At 47.6% G+C, this 16,786-nt stretch overlaps 1 protein-coding gene across 2 annotated transcripts in view; it reads right to left on the bottom strand.

Annotated features, from left to right (window-relative positions):
• ankfy1 (ankyrin repeat and FYVE domain containing 1) overlaps positions 1-16,786 on the bottom strand; it is a 43,528-nt gene that overhangs the window by 18,378 nt on the left and 8,364 nt on the right. For both annotated transcript variants that reach the window (XM_014198184.3, XM_014198183.3), the window contains exons 6-13: positions 15,144-15,293; positions 13,574-13,739; positions 5,856-6,060; positions 5,309-5,377; positions 5,019-5,224; positions 2,071-2,168; positions 1,609-1,810; positions 1,371-1,469 (exon numbers count right to left, since the gene is read on the bottom strand). In XM_014198184.3, coding sequence (XP_014053659.3) covers positions 1,371-1,469; positions 1,609-1,810; positions 2,071-2,168; positions 5,019-5,224; positions 5,309-5,377; positions 5,856-6,060; positions 13,574-13,739; positions 15,144-15,293 — 1,195 coding nt within the window. The remainder of the gene's footprint in view (positions 1-1,370; positions 1,470-1,608; positions 1,811-2,070; positions 2,169-5,018; positions 5,225-5,308; positions 5,378-5,855; positions 6,061-13,573; positions 13,740-15,143; positions 15,294-16,786) is intronic.

Genomic DNA, 16,786 nt, shown 5'->3' with positions numbered 1-16,786 from the left:
GACTATTGGATGTTCTAATATGCACTATAGTATTGCCAGCCTAATCTCAGGAGTTGATAGGCTTGAAGTCATAAACAACGCTGTGATTCAAGCATTGCTAAGAGCTGCTGGCAAACTCAGTTAAGTTTGAATGAATGCTTATGAGCCTGCTGCCGCCTACCACCGCTCAGTCAGACTGCTCTATCAAATCAGACTTAATTATAATAAACACAGAAATATGAGCCTTTGGTCATTAATATGGTCAAATCTGGAAACTATCAAACAAAACATTTATTCTTTCAGTGAAATACGGAACCGTTCCGTATTTTATCTAACGGGTGGCATCCCTAAGTCTAAATATTCCTGTTACATTGCACAAACTTCAATATTATGTCATAATTATGTAAAATTCTGGCAAATTAGTTCGCAACGAGCCAGGCAGCCCAAACTGTTGCATATACCCTGACTGCGTGCAATGAACGCAAGAGAAGTGTCACAATTTCACCTGGTTAATATTGCCTGCTAACATGAATTTATTTTAACTAAATATGCAGGTTTAAAAATATATACTTCTGTGTATTGATTTTAAGAAAGGCATTGATGTTTATGGTTAGGTACATTCGTGCAACGATTGTGTTTTTTTCGCGAATGCGCTTTTGTTAAAACATCACCCATTTGGCGAAGTAGGCTGTGATTCAATGATAAATTAACAGGCACCGCATTGATTATTTGCAACGCAGGACAAGCTAGTTAAACTAGTAATATCATCAACCATGTGTAGTTAACTAGTGATTATGTGAAGATTGATTGTTTTTTATAAGATAAGTTTAATGCTAGCTAGCAACTTACCTTGGCTCCTTGCTGCACTTGCGTAACAGGTGGTCAGCCTGCCACGCAGTCTCCTCGTGGAGCGCAATGTAATCGGCGTCCAAAAATGGCAATTACCGATTGTTAGGAATACTTGAAATCGGCCCTAATTAAATCGGCCATGCCGATTAAATCGGTCTACCTCTGCTAACTACATATTACCTCAATTACCTCAACTAACCGGTGCCCCCTGTATATAGCCTCGCTATTGTTATTTTACTGCCGCGCTTTAATTATTTGTTACTTTTTTTAATGAGTTCTTAAAAGTGCATTGTTGGGCTTGTAAGGATTTCACTGTAAGGTCCACACCTGTTGTATTCGGCGCATGTGACAAATACAATTTGATATCCATGGCATGCCAGACTGGAGGAAAAGGAAGAGGTGGTGTACGTGCCCTTCATTACAAGGCATGTTTTAAAGCATGTCAAGTATAAGAGCACCGGCCAGATCTTCCACACTGACGTACCTAGTAGCTACCTATCTGATATGAGTGTAATGTTGCTGTTAATGTTAATGAAGCCTACCTGTCCAGAGGGCTAGGCCCAACACCGTCTGGTCCATGGAGTCTAGGAGGCTGAAATCTGGGATGATCTGCAGGTTGTTGGTGGCATGAAGAGCATTGGCTGGAAACACCAGGAAATTACATTGTCAGTATGCAGGAAACAAATCCAACTTCCCTCCGGGGATAAATGATGTTTATTCATCCATCCATCCATCCCCTGGTCTTATTAACATGGAGATGCTGTCCACTAACCAACCCACCTTTCTGCTCCAGGATGACTGACACCACGTCAGGGTGGTTGTGTACAATGGCCATGTGGAGGGGGCTCTGTAGAGACACCCCCTGGGCGTCATCGGGGAGGGCCTTCTGGGTCTGCAGGTTAGGGTTAGCTCCCTGTTGGAGCAGCTCTGCCGTCAGGCCCGCCAGACCACAGCGACACGCCGTGTGGAGAGGGGTTTCACCCTGTGGGGGAGGAGAGGAGAGAGAGGAGTTAGAGAAGGGGGGGTAGAAAGAGATATACAGAGGAGAGAGAGACATCGATACAGAGAGAGAGAGACAGAGGGGGGTTACAGCTTGTATGAAGCAGTAGTTTGTGATGCAGTAAAGTTTGAAGCAGTAGACTTTATGATTCACAATTGCACTGTAGTGTCTGAAGTAGTCATTTGTGATCAACTAGCAGAGCTGTGCTGCACCAAGTGATATTGCAGGACAACGTAACATACCCATTTGTTGGCATGGTTGACCTTTGCCCCATGTGTGGCCAGGAAGAGGGCGGCAGCCTCACTGCCTGCACCTGCTGCCCTCTGCAGTAGACAGTTTTCTGAGGAGGGATGGAGAAAAGGAAGGAGACACAGAAAGAGAGAGCAAGAATAACAAAGATAGTAAATATAGTAGTGCACTGGTCTCCCTATTGTTTATACATTTATTTATTTATTTAACTAGGAAAGTCAGTTAAGAACACATTCTTATTTACAATGACTGTCTACACCAGCCAAACAAAAGGTTTTTATTTTTCCAAGCTATACGGAGGGTGCTCGAGCCAACAAACAGCAGAGAGCTGAGGACACCATTCCAACCTGGAACTGAGCCAGATATAAATTCAAGTAGAACTAAAAGGTGTGAAGTAAAAGGCCTTTGGGCCCATGTGGCAGGAGTCTTTGAAGCGTCCTCTGAAGCCCCCTCCTGCTGATCAAAGACCATTCACTGGCATTTTCTACAAGAAATCTGCCTCCAGAAATAAAAGCTTCTCCCAAGTGGGTGTGACACCTACTCCCACTGCCTGCTGCACTGCTGCTTGGATTCCACCTGGAGATCTGTTCACCGTCTGCCCTGGCCTGTCTCCCCAAGGACTGGTACATGTACCTCCACCACACTCATCCCTCTCTGTTCACTGTCTGCCCTGGCATGTCTCCCCAAGGACTGGTACATGTACCTCCACCACACTCATCCCTCTCTGTTCACCGTCTGCCCTGGCCTGTCTCCCCCTGTCTGGTACATGTACCTCCACCACACTCACCCCTCTCTGTTCACCGTCTGCCCTGGCCTGTCTGGTACATGTACCTCCACCACACTCATCCCTCTCTGTTCACCGTCTTCCCTGGCCTGTCTGGTACATGTACCTCCACCACACTCATCCCTCTCTGTTCACCGTCTTCCCTGGCCTGTCTCCCCCTGTCTGGTACATGTACCTCCACCACACTCACCCCTCTCTGTTCACCGTCTGCCCTGGCCTGTCTCCCCAAGGACTGGTACATGTACCTCCACCACACTCACCCCTCTCTGTTCACCGTCTGCCCTGGCCTGTCTGGTACATGTACCTCCACCACACTCACCCCTCTCTGTTCACCGTCTTACCTGGCCTGTCTCCCCCTGTCTGGTACATGTACCTCCACCACACTCACCCCTCTCTGTTCACCGTCTGCCCTGGCCTGTCTCCCCCTGTCTGGTACATGTACCTCCACCACACTCATCCCTCTCTGTTCATCCTCTGCCCTGGCCTGTCTCCCCCTGTCTGGTACATGTACCTCCACCACACTCACCCCTCTCTGTTCACTGTCTGCCCTGGCATGTCTCCCCAAGGACTGGTACATGTACCTCCACCACACTCACCCCTCTCTGTTCACTGTCTGCCCTGGCCTGTCTCCCCCTGTCTGGTACATGTACCTCCACCACACTCACCCCTCTCTGTTCACCGTCTGCCCTGGCCTGTCTGGTACATGTACCTCCACCACACTCATCCCTCTCTGTTCACTGTCTGCCCTGGCCTGTCTCCCCAAGGACTGGTACATGTACCTCCACCACACTCACCCCTCTCTGTTCATCCTCTGCCCTGGCCTGTCTCCCCCTGTCTGGTACATGTACCTCCACCACACTCATCCCTCTCTGTTCACCGTCTGCCCTGGCATGTCTCCCCAAGGACTGGTACATGTACCTCCACCACACTCATCCCTCTCTGTTCACTGTCTGCCCTGGCCTGTCTCCCCCTGTCTGGTACATGTACCTCCACCACACTCACCCCTCTCTGTTCACCGTCTGCCCTGGCCTGTCTCCCCCTGTCTGGTACATGTACCTCCACCACACTCAACCCTCTCTCCTCTCTCCAGAGCTTACAAATCATTAAAATCCAGACGGAAAATATTTACACAAGAAGCAACCTAATATCACACAGTCAAACTCTCAGTCATTTAGTAAGTTCACCATTCTGCCATTCTCACTGTTAAACATCGCAGTGTTCAACACAACGGCTCTTTATGTCAATCCCTCCAGCACACGCACACTGTTGGGGCGAGTGACTCTGAACTTACAACGGCTAGCCCCAAGTCGTTATATATATTTTAGTTTTTTCTTGTGCAATTTGCAACTTGCCTCATGACTCCTGTATACTTTGTTGACTACAAACTTTCTTTACCCAGCCGTGGGACCGACTGTTTGTTCCCACACTGACTCTCTATTGGTTACACAGACTGTTGGCCTCCCATCCTATTCTAACCACCTCACGCTGGCTTTGTATTCATGTTACCTGATGAAAGTTACCTGATGAAATTGCTTTACAATATTATCTTGTTGCCATCTGATGCACATTCAGATGTCATAAATCAGCAGTGCAGAGCTCTCCCTGTCCTCTGCCGTGCCCTGATTGTATTACTGCTGATGACATCTGGAAATGTGCATGTACACCCTGGCCCATCTACTGTTGCTAGCCCCAATGTTGACTTGTGTTCTGATATCTGCTTCACTGATTTCTGTTCTCATAAAAGCCTGGGTTTTCTGCACGTTAACACTGGAAGCTTATTACCTAAAATGGATCAATTGAAAGTGTGGGTTCACTGCTCCAATCCAGATGTGTTGGTCATCACCGTGACGTGGTAAAGGAAGAGTGTTTTGAATACTGATGTTAACCTTTCTGGTTATAATCTTTTTCAGCAAGACAGATCTTCCAAAGGTGGGGGAGTGGCAATCTTTACAGTCTCTCTTTATGTAGTGTTGTGATGTGTATTTTGTCCTATATTTATATTGTATTTATTAAAAAAATAAAAAATCCCAGGCCCCCGTCCCAGCAGGAGACCTTCTGCCTTTTCCTAGGCCATCATTGTAAATAAGAATTTGTTCTTAACTGCCTTGCCTAGTTAAATAAAACTTTTTTTTTTTAAACTCAGTTTTGGAACAGTACCTGTGGCGGTGTCTGGTGCGTCTGGGTTACTGCCTCTCTGGATGAGCTGGGCTGCAAAGCTGTTTTCATCAAACGATGTTCCGTTCTCCACCACCAGAGCATCGTCCTCGAATGGGTTAACATTGGGGTCAGAGGACACGGTGATGTACTGCAGGGCCAGCCACAACGCTGTACTACCCTCATGGTCCTTCAGCTCCAGGTCCAGCCTGAGGAGAGAGGCACAAGAGGGTGTTTTTTTAAATCAGGTCAATGGTTTAGTGTTTAGTAAAGGGTTTCCTGTTTTAACTCACTGTTTGCACTGTAGGAGCTGGGTGAACACAGGCTCGTTCCCCGACACCACCGCTTCATGCAAAGGAGTTCTGGGAAACAAAAACAATCAAGAAATATATAATCGCCACAGTATTGGGACAATTACAAGAAGAAACAACCTCAGGTAACTCATACATAAACAGATCAAAGCATTCAGCAGGGGTTAAAGCAGACTAACTACCATGACTGAAACGTAAGTCGATCTCAGATCCATTGTCTGGGGCAAAGTTCACTTCTCATGTCAGAAGTTCTGACCATCATGCTTTTAGGGAAAAGGGGATTTATTTTGTATATGTATTAAACTGCGAGTTCGACCAATTCCAGTCCTTTTCAATATTGGAAATAAAAGAATCCATATGACGGAAGAGAACTTTAACCCCTGTGGAAGCAATGGCAGATTCTCTATAAAGATTAGAGGCCGATTTCAAGTGAAAGAACAATCAATTAATCATAAACATAAAGTGATTTTAATAGACTTTTGTTATATATCACACCAGATGAGGTCATTGATTCAGGATGACTACCCACCTTCCCTTGCTGTTCTGCATGTTGGGGTTGGCCCCTGTCTTGAGCAGAACCTCTGCGATGTGGGCCATGCCACTCATCACGTCCCCAGAGTGCTTCCTGGGACTGAAGGAGCACACCAGGTGCAGGGGGGTCTCCACCGCTCCAACCGTGGCCGCGTTCACCTGGGCCGAGTGTCGGATCAGGAAAGTGGAGGCAAACTCATCACCTGTGGGGGCGGAGGGAGAGAAGAAAGGGTGGAGGGGGAAACATGGATCTACGTCTTTCATTCTCCACGCTTTTCCATTCAATGACTGGTTATGTACAGGTCACAGGAGGCTGGTGAGGGAAGGATGACTCATAAGACTGGAATGAAGTGAATGGTATCAAAACACAAGGAAACCATGTGTTTAATACTATTCCACTCCAGCCACTACCATGAGCTCGTCCTCCACAATTAAGGTTCCACCAGCCGCCTGTGGCGCAGGTGCTGTAGTGCACACGTGTGGAGAATCAGAATACACACTGGGGTGTGCCTTACCCTCAACACGCTTTATCTCTAGCCCAGCGTTGAGCGTTGATAGGGAGGGTTGTGTTATTATCTCTAGCCCAGCGTTGATAGGGAGGGTTGTGTTATCGTCTCTAGCCCAGCGTTGATAGGGAGGGTTGTGTTATTATCTCTAGCCCAGCGTTGAGCGTTGATAGGGAGGGTTGTGTTATCGTCTCCAGCCCAGCGTTGATAGGGAGGGTTGTTTTATTATCTCTAGCCCAGCGTTGAGCGTTGATAGGGAGGGTTGTGTTATTATCTCTAGCCCAGCGTTGATAGGGAGGGTTGTGTTATTATCTCTAGCCCAGCGTTGACAGGGAGGGTTGTGTTATTGTCTCTAGCCCAGCGTTGACTAGGGAGGGTTGTGTTATTATCTCTAGCCCAGCGTTGATAGGGAGGGTTGTGTTATTATCTCTAGCCCAGCGTTGACAGGGAGGGTTGTGTTATTGTCTCTAGCCCAGCGTTGATAGGGAGGGTTGTGTTATTATCTCTAGCCCAGCGTTGATAGGGAGGGTTGTGTTATTGTCTCCAGCCCAGCGTTGAGCGTGAGGGAGGGTTGTGTTATCGTCTCTAGCCCAGCGTTGATAGGGAGGGTTGTGTTATTATCTCTAGCCCAGCGTTGATAGGGAGGGTTGTGTTATTATCTCCAGCCCAGCGTTGAGCGTTGATAGGGAGGGTTGTGTTATCGTCTCTAGCCCAGCGTTGATAGGGAGGGTTGTGTTATTATCTCTAGCCCAGCGTTGACAGGGAGGGTTGTGTTATTATCTCTAGCCCAGCGTTGATAGGGAGGGTTGTGTTATTATCTCCAGCCCAGCGTTGATAGGGAGGGTTGTGTTATTATCTCCAGCCCAGCGTTGAGCGTTGATAGGGAGGGTTGTGTTATCGTCTCTAGCCCAGCGTTGATAGGGAGGGTTGTGTTATTATCTCTAGCCCAGCGTTGATAGGGAGGGTTGTGTCATTATCTCTAGCCCAGCGTTGATAGGGAGGGTTGTGTTATTATCTCCAGCCCAGCGTTGATAGGGAGGGTTGTGTTATTGTCTCTAGCCCAGCGTTGATAGGGAGGGTTGTGTTATTGTCTCCAGCCCAGCGTTGATAGGGAGGGTTGTGTTATCGTCTCTAGCCCAGCGTTGATAGGGAGGGTTGTGTTATCGTCTCTAGCCCAGCGTTGAGCGTTGATAGGGAGGGTTGTGTTATTGTCTCTAGCCCAGCGTTGAGCGTTGATAGGGAGGGTTGTGTTATTGTCTCTAGCCCAGCGTTGAGCGTTGATAGGGAGGGTTGTGTTATTGTCTCTAGCCCAGCGTTGAGCGTTGATAGGGAGGGTTGTGTTATTGTCTCTAGCCCAGCGTTGAGCGTGAGGGAGGGTTGTGTTATTGTCTCTAGCCCAGCGTTGAGCGTTGATAGGGAGGGTTGTGTTATTATCTCTAGCCCAGCGTTGACAGGGAGGGTTGTGTTATTGTCTCTAGCCCAGCGTTGATAGGGAGGGTTGTGTTATCGTCTCTAGCCCAGCGTTGATAGGGAGGGTTGTGTTATTATCTCCAGCCCAGCGTTGATAGGGAGGGTTGTGTTATTATCTCTAGCCCAGCGTTGATAGGGAGGGTTGTGTTATCGTCTCTAGCCCAGCGTTGATAGGGAGGGTTGTGTTATTATCTCTAGCCCAGCGTTGATAGGGAGGGTTGTGTTATTATCTCCAGCCCAGCGTTGAGCGTTGATAGGGAGGGTTGTGTTATCGTCTCTAGCCCAGCGTTGATAGGGAGGGTTGTGTTATTATCTCTAGCCCAGCGTTGATAGGGAGGGTTGTGTTATTATCTCTAGCCCAGCGTTGATATGGAGGGTTGTGTTATTATCTCCAGCCCAGCGTTGATAGGGAGGGTTGTGTTATTATCTCCAGCCCAGCGTTGAGCGTTGATAGGGAGGGTTGTGTTATCGTCTCTAGCCCAGCGTTGATAGGGAGGGTTGTGTTATTATCTCTAGCCCAGCGTTGATAGGGAGGGTTGTGTCATTATCTCTAGCCCAGCGTTGATAGGGAGGGTTGTGTTATTATCTCCAGCCCAGCGTTGATAGGGAGGGTTGTGTTATTGTCTCTAGCCCAGCGTTGATAGGGAGGGTTGTGTTATTGTCTCCAGCCCAGCGTTGATAGGGAGGGTTGTGTTATCGTCTCTAGCCCAGCGTTGATAGGGAGGGTTGTGTTATCGTCTCTAGCCCAGCGTTGAGCGTTGATAGGGAGGGTTGTGTTATTGTCTCTAGCCCAGCGTTGAGCGTTGATAGGGAGGGTTGTGTTATTGTCTCTAGCCCAGCGTTGAGCGTTGATAGGGAGGGTTGTGTTATCGTCTCTAGCCCAGCGTTGAGCGTTGATAGGGAGGGTTGTGTTATTGTCTCTAGCCCAGCGTTGAGCGTTGATATGGAGGGTTGTGTTATCGTCTCTAGCCCAGCGTTGAGCGTTGATAGGGAGGGTTGTGTTATTATCTCTAGCCCAGCGTTGACAGGGAGGGTTGTGTTATCGTCTCTAGCCCAGCGTTGATAGGGAGGGTTGTGTTATCGTCTCTAGCCCAGCGTTGATAGGGAGGGTTGTGTTATTATCTCCAGCCCAGCGTTGATAGGGAGGGTTGTGTTATCGTCTCTAGCCCAGCGTTGATAGGGAGGGTTGTGTTATTATCTCCAGCCCAGCGTTGATAGGGAGGGTTGTGTTATTATCTCTAGCCCAGCGTTGATAGGGAGGGTTGTGTTATCGTCTCTAGCCCAGCGTTGATAGGGAGGGTTGTGTTATTATCTCTAGCCCAGCGTTGAGCGTTGATAGGGAGGGTTGTGTTATCGTCTCTAGCCCAGCGTTGAGCGTTGATAGGGAGGGTTGTGTTATTGTCTCTAGCCCAGCGTTGATAGGGAGGGTTGTGTTATTATCTCTAGCCCAGCGTTGAGCGTTGAAGGGAGGGTTGTGTTATCGTCTCCAGCCCAGCGTTGATAGGGAGGGTTGTGTTATTGTCTCTAGCCCAGCGTTGAGCGTTGATAGGGAGGGTTGTGTTATTGTCTCTAGCCCAGCGTTGATAGGGAGCGTTGTGTTATTGTCTCTAGCCCAGCGTTGAGCGTTGACAGGGAGGGTTGTGTTATCGTCTCTAGCCCAGCGTTGATAGGGAGGGTTGTGTTATTATCTCTAGCCCAGCTTTGAGCGTTGATAGGGAGGGTTGTGTTATTATCTCCAGCCCAGCGTTGACAGGGAGGGTTGTGTTATTATCTCCAGCCCAGCGTTGATAGGGAGGGTTGTTTTATTATCTCTAGCCCAGCGTTGATAGGGAGGGTTGTGTTATTGTCTCCAGCCCAGCGTTGAGCGTTGATAGGGAGGGTTGTGTTATCGTCTCTAGCCCAGCGTTGATAGGGAGGGTTGTGTTATTATCTCTAGCCCAGCGTTGAGCGTTGATAGGGAGGGTTGTGTTATTGTCTCTAGCCCAGCGTTGAGCGTTGATAGGGAGGGTTGTGTTATTGTCTCTAGCCCAGCGTTGACAGGGAGGGTTGTGTTATTATCTCTAGCCCAGCGTTGATAGGGAGGGTTGTGTTATTATCTCCAGCCCAGCGTTGATAGGGAGGGTTGTGTTATTATCTCCAGCCCAGCGTTGAGCGTTGATAGGGAGGGTTGTGTTATCGTCTCTAGCCCAGCGTTGATAGGGAGGGTTGTGTTATTATCTCTAGCCCAGCGTTGATAGGGAGGGTTGTGTTATTATCTCCAGCCCAGCGTTGAGCGTTGATAGGGAGGGTTGTGTTATTATCTCCAGCCCAGCGTTGATAGGGAGGGTTGTGTTATTATCTCCAGCCCAGCGTTGATAGGGAGGGTTGTGTTATTGTCTCCAGCCCAGCGTTGATAGGGAGGGTTGTGTTATCGTCTCTAGCCCAGCGTTGAGCGTTGATAGGGAGGGTTGTGTTATTATCTCTAGCCCAGCGTTGATAGGGAGGGTTGTGTTATTATCTCTAGCCCAGCGTTGATAGGGAGGGTTGTGTTATTATCTCTAGCCCAGCGTTGATAGGGAGGGTTGTGTTATTATCTCTAGCCCAGCGTTGATAGGGAGGGTTGTGTTATTATCTCTAGCCCAGCGTTGATAGGGAGGGTTGTGTTATTATCTCTAGCCCAGCGTTGATAGGGAGGGTTGTGTTATTATCTCTAGCCCAGCGTTGATAGGGAGGGTTGTGTTATTATCTCTAGCCCAGCGTTGATAGGGAGGGTTGTGTTATTATCTCTAGCCCAGCGTTGACAGGGAGGGTTGTGTTATCGTCTCCAGCCAAGCGTTGTTATGGAGGGTTGTGTTATTGTCTCTAGCCCAGCGTTGATAGGGAGCGTTGTGTTATTGTCTCTAGCCCAGCGTTGAGCGTTGACAGGGAGGGTTGTGTTATCGTCTCTAGCCCAGCGTTGATAGGGAGGGTTGTGTTATTGTCTCTAGCCCAGCGTTGAGCGTTGATAGGGAGGGTTGTGTTATTATCTCTAGCCCAGCGTTGATAGGGAGGGTTGTGTTATTATCTCTAGCCCAGCGTTGATAGGGAGGGTTGTGTTATTATCTCTAGCCCAGCGTTGAGCGTTGACAGGGAGGGTTGTGTTATCGTCTCTAGCCCAGCGTTGATAGGGAGGGTTGTGTTATTGTCTCTAGCCCAGCGTTGAGCGTTGATAGGGAGGGTTGTGTTATTATCTCTAGCCCAGCTTTGAGCGTTGATAGGGAGGGTTGTGTTATTATCTCCAGCCCAGCGTTGACAGGGAGGGTTGTGTTATTATCTCCAGCCCAGCGTTGACAGGGAGGGTTGTGTTATCGTCTCCAGCCAAGCGTTGTTATGGAGGGTTGTGTTATTGTCTCTAGCCCAGCGTTGATAGGGAGCGTTGTGTTATTGTCTCTAGCCCAGCGTTGAGCGTTGATAGGGAGGGTTGTGTTATTGTCTCTAGCCCAGCGTTGATAGGGAGGGTTGTGTTATTATCTCTAGCCCAGCGTTGATAGGGAGGGTTGTGTTATTATCTCTAGCCCAGCGTTGATAGGGAGGGTTGTGTTATTATCTCTAGCCCAGCGTTGATAGGGAGGGTTGTGTTATTATCTCTAGCCCAGCGGCGTTGATAGGGAGGGTTGTGTTATTATCTCCAGCCCAGCGTTGATAGGGAGGGTTGTGTTATTATCTCCAGCCCAGCGTTGATAGGGAGGGTTGTGTTATTATCTCTAGCCCAGCGTTGATAGGGAGGGTTGTGTTATTATCTCTAGCCCAGCGTTGACAGGGAGGGTTGTGTTATTATCTCCAGCCCAGCGTTGATAGGGAGGGTTGTGTTATTATCTCTAGCCCAGCGTTGATAGGGAGGGTTGTGTTATTGTCTCTAGCCCAGCGTTGAGCGTTGACAGGGAGGGTTGTGTTATCGTCTCTAGCCCAGCGTTGATAGGGAGGGTTGTGTTATTGTCTCTAGCCCAGCGTTGATAGGGAGGGTTGTGTTATTATCTCTAGCCCAGCGTTGATAGGGAGGGTTGTGTTATTATCTCTAGCCCAGCGTTGATAGGGAGGGTTGTGTTATTATCTCTAGCCCAGCGTTGATAGGGAGGGTTGTGTTATTATCTCTAGCCCAGCGTTGATAGGGAGGGTTGTGTTATTATCTCTAGCCCAGCGTTGAGCGTTGATAGGGAGGGTTGTGTTATCGTCTCTAGCCCAGCGTTGATAGGGAGGGTTGTGTTATTGTCTCTAGCCCAGCGTTGATAGGGAGGGTTGTGTTATTGTCTCTAGCCCAGCGTTGATAGGGAGGGTTGTGTTATTGTCTCTAGCCCAGCGTTGATAGGGAGGGTTGTGTTATTATCTCTAGCCCAGCGTTGATAGGGAGGGTTGTGTTATTATCTCTAGCCCAGCGTTGATATGGAGGGTTGTGTTATTATCTCTAGCCCAGCGTTGATAGGGAGGGTTGTGTTATTGTCTCTAGCCCAGCGTTGATAGGGAGGGTTGTGTTATTATCTCTAGCCCAGCGTTGAGCGTTGATAGGGAGGGTTGTGTTATCGTCTCTAGCCCAGCGTTGACAGGGAGGGTTGTGTTATTATCTCTAGCCCAGCGTTGACAGGGAGGGTTGTGTTATTATCTCTAGCCCAGCGTTGACAGGGAGGGTTGTGTTATCGTCTCCAGCCCAGCGTTGATAGGGAGGGTTGTGTTATTGTCTCTAGCCCAGCGTTGATAGGGAGCGTTGTGTTATTGTCTCTAGCCCAGCGTTGAGCGTTGACAGGGAGGGTTGTGTTATCGTCTCTAGCCCAGCGTTGATAGGGAGGGTTGTGTTATTGTCTCTAGCCCAGCGTTGATAGGGAGCGTTGTGTTATTGTCTCTAGCCCAGCGTTGAGCGTTGACAGGGAGGGTTGTGTTATCGTCTCTAGCCCAGCGTTGATAGGGAGGGTTGTGTTATCGTCTCTAGCCCAGCGTTGACAGGGAGGGTTGTGTTATTATCTCTAGCCCAGCGTTGATAGGGAGGGTTGTGTTATTATCTCTAGCCCAGCGTTGAGCGTTGATAGGGAGGGTTGTGTTATTATCTCTAGCCCAGCGTTGACAGGGAGGGTTGTGTTATTATCTCTAGCCCAGCGTTGATAGGGAGGGTTGTGTTATTATCTCTAGCCCAGCGTTGATAGGGAGGGTTGTGTTATTATCTCCAGCCCAGCGTTGAGCGTTGATAGGGAGGGTTGTGTTATTATCTCTAGCCCAGCGTTGACAGGGAGGGTTGTGTTATTATCTCCAGCCCAGCGTTGACAGGGAGGGTTGTGTTATTATCTCTAGCCCAGCGTTGACAGGGAGGGTTGTGTTATTATCTCTAGCCCAGCGTTGATATGGAGGGTTGTGTTATTGTCTCTAGCCCAGCGTTGATAGGGAGCGTTGTGTTATTGTCTCTAGCCCAGCGTTGATAGGGAGGGTTGTGTTATTATCTCCAGCCCAGCGTTGATAGGGAGGGTTGTGTTATTATCTCTAGCCCAGCGTTGATAGGGAGGGTTGTGTTATTATCTCTAGCCCAGCGTTGATAGGGAGGGTTGTGTTATTATCTCTAGCCCAGCGTTGATAGGGAGGGTTGTGTTATTGTCTCTAGCCCAGCGTTGATAGGGAGGGTTGTGTTATTATCTCTAGCCCAGCGTTGATAGGGAGGGTTGTGTTATTGTCTCTAGCCCAGCGTTGAGCCTGAAGCAGTATAGTACATGACATACTGTAGAGAATGTGCGGCGCCCCCTACCTCTTTGGATGGCTTTGTGCAGAAGGCTCCAACCACTCTGGTCCACCATGTCCACATCTGCCTTGTTGTTGACCAGCGTTGTGGCGATACTCTCCAGTTTACCAGACAGAGCCAGGTCCATAGCCAAGTCCCCATTGTTGTCCAGTTCATTCAGCTTCCCAGGCAACTAGGGATGTGGAGAATAGAAGAACATGTATTGTACTCTACACTGAAAAAAAATATCAACTCAACATGTAAAGTGTTGGTCCCATGTTTCATGAACGGAAATGAAAGATCCCAGAAATGTTCCATACGCACAAAAAGCTTATTTCGCTCAAATTTTGAGCACAAATTTGTTTACATCCCTGTTAGTGAGCATTTCTCCTTTGCCAATATAATCAATCCACCTGACAGGTGTGACATATCAATTAGCTGATTAAACAGCATGATCATTACACAAGTGCACCTTGTGCTGGGGACAATAAAAGGCCACTCTAAAATGTGCAGCTGTGTCACACAACGCCGGAGATTTCTCAAGTTGAGGGTGTGTGCAATTGGCATACTGACTGAAGCAATGTCCACTAGAACTGTTGCCAGAGAATTTAATGTTCATCCCTCTACCATAAGCCGCCTTCAGCATCGTTTGAGAATTTGGCAGTACGTCCAACCGGCGTCACAACCGCAGGCCACGTGTAACTACGCCAACCCAGGACCGCCACATCCGGCTTCTTCACCTACGGGATCGTTTGCGACCAGATGACGAAACTGTTGGTTCGAACAACCAAAAGATATTCTGCCCAAACTGTCAGAAACCGTGTCAGAGAAGCTCATATGATTGCTTGTCGTCCTCACCAGGGTCTTGACCTGACAATGGCACTTTGAATGCACAGAGTAACGTGACAAGATCCTGAGGCCCATTGTCGTGCCATTCATTCGTTGCCATCACTTCATGTTTCAGCATGATAATGCACTGCCCCATGTCGCAAGGATATGTAAATTCCTGGAAGCTGAAGATGTCCCAGTTCTTCCATGGCCAGCATACATGTCATGTCATCCATTGAGCATGTTTGGGATGCTCTGGATCGACGTGTTCCAGTTCCCACCAACTTTACACAGCCATTGAAGAGGAGTGGGACAACATTCCACAATCAACAGCCTGATCAACTCTATGCGAAGGGGACGTGTCACGCTGCATGAGGCAAATGGTGGTCACACCAGATACTGACTGGTTTTCAGATCCACGCCCCTACTTTTTTTTTAAGGTATCTGTGACCAACAGAAACATATCTGTATTCCCAGTCATGTGAAAGCCATAGATTAGGGCCTAATTCATTTATTTCAAGTAACTGATTTCCTTATATGAACTGTAATTGTTGCATGTAATATTTTTTGTTCAGTGTAGATAGAAAGACATGTAAAGAGAAGGCAGTCTAGTTGGCTTCTCAACACTGATCTGTCATCAGCACCCAACAGACTCTGAATACAGGCCCTGCTCCAGATGAGATAACAGGATATTGGTCTTCAGTGAAACCTGTTACACTGAACATACTTAAGGTTGCCTCCGAGGCAAACGTGTGTAGGCGTCACTCACCTGCGAGTCCATCTCAATGAGGTAGAGGAAGACCACGTCTTCCCTCTCAACCTTGATGGCTTTGTGAAGTGGGAACTCCGTTTTAGACTTTATCATCTTGTAGAGCAGAGGAGCACTCATAGTGCTGAAGTCCTCTTTCCTCAGGTCATCCTGTCGAGACAAAAATGTTTTTAAATGCTCTGTCATCTAGGTTATAGAAATATAATTTCTAGAACAGACATTCCCATTAAAAAAGGTGGTCTTAAGGAGGGATCTTGTCCCATCTAGTACTTCTAGATGGTGATACATTAAGACAGGTAGATGTGGGTTTTGTTTCAATACTTCATTTCTTTATATTTTCCTTTGGGGCTGGGCGAAATGGACTAAATTCCATATCTAGATTTTTTTCAAACTTATAGGTGATTCACGAGATATATACACACCTCAATTTTTATATAAAAGATCTCTAAATAGGCTTCGTTGAACAATAAAAAAAAGGTCAATACACTGCATTTCAAACAGTCTGGAATAATATAATTATTTCAGGGCTTGTAAAATTATACCTAGGTTAAAACATAAGCCTCCAACTCTAAGACCCACTAATAATTAAATTATTTTATCGAAATAGTTTAACCTGCTTTTTTGCAATAATCACTGATCTTGGCTTTCAAGACGGTGAAAATGCAGTTTTTGATACAAATGTAACCAGAACCATGAATAATGAACATTCACTAATAACGACTAAGTTCTTGTAGCAGGCCTTATAGAAAATATACATACAGTGAGGGAAAAAAGTATTTGATCCCCTGCTGATTTTGTACGTTTGCCCACTGACAAAGAAATTATCAGTCTATAATTTTAATGGTAGGTTTATTTGAACAGTGAGAGACAGAATAACAACAAAAATATCCAGAAAAACGCATGTCAAAAATGTTATAAATTGATTTCCATTTTATTGAGGGAAATAAGTATTTGACCCCCTCTCAATCAGAACGATTTCTGGCTCCCAGGTGTCTTTTATACAGGTAACGAGCTGAGATTAGGAGCACACTCTTAAAAGGAGTGCTCCTAATCTCAGCTTGTTACCAGTATAAAAGACACCTGTCCACAGAAGCAATCAATCAGATTCCAAACTCTCCACCATGCCCAAGACCAAAGAGCTCTCCAAGGATGTCAGGGACAAGATTGTAGACCTACACAAGGCTGGAATGGGCTACAAGACCATCGCCAAGCAGCTTGGTGAGAAGGTGACAACAGTTGGTGCGATTATTCGCAAATGGAAGAAACACAAAAGAACTGTCAATCTCCCTCGGCCTGGGGCTCCATGCAAGATCTCACCTCGTGGATTTGCAATGATCATGAGAACGGTGCGGAATCAGCCCAGTACTACACGGGAGGATCTTGTCAATGATCTCAAGGCAGCTGGGACCATAGTCACCAAGAAAACAATTCGTAACACACTACGCTGTGTAGGACTGAAATCCTGCCACGCCCGCAAGGTCCCCCTGCTCAAGAAAGCACATATACATGCCCGTCTGAAGTTTGCCAATGAACATCTGAATGATTCAGAGGACAACTGGGTGAAGGTGTTGTGGTCAGATGAGACCAAAATGGAGCTCTTTGGCATCAACTCAACTCACCGTGTTTGGAGGAGGAGGAATGCT

This window comes from Salmo salar, chromosome 04, assembly GCF_965601325.2.
Source record: "Salmo salar chromosome 04, fSalSal1, whole genome shotgun sequence".
In the NCBI taxonomy this organism is placed as follows: domain Eukaryota; kingdom Metazoa; phylum Chordata; class Actinopteri; order Salmoniformes; family Salmonidae; genus Salmo; species Salmo salar.
This window is presented reverse-complemented; position numbering and strand designations above follow the sequence as displayed.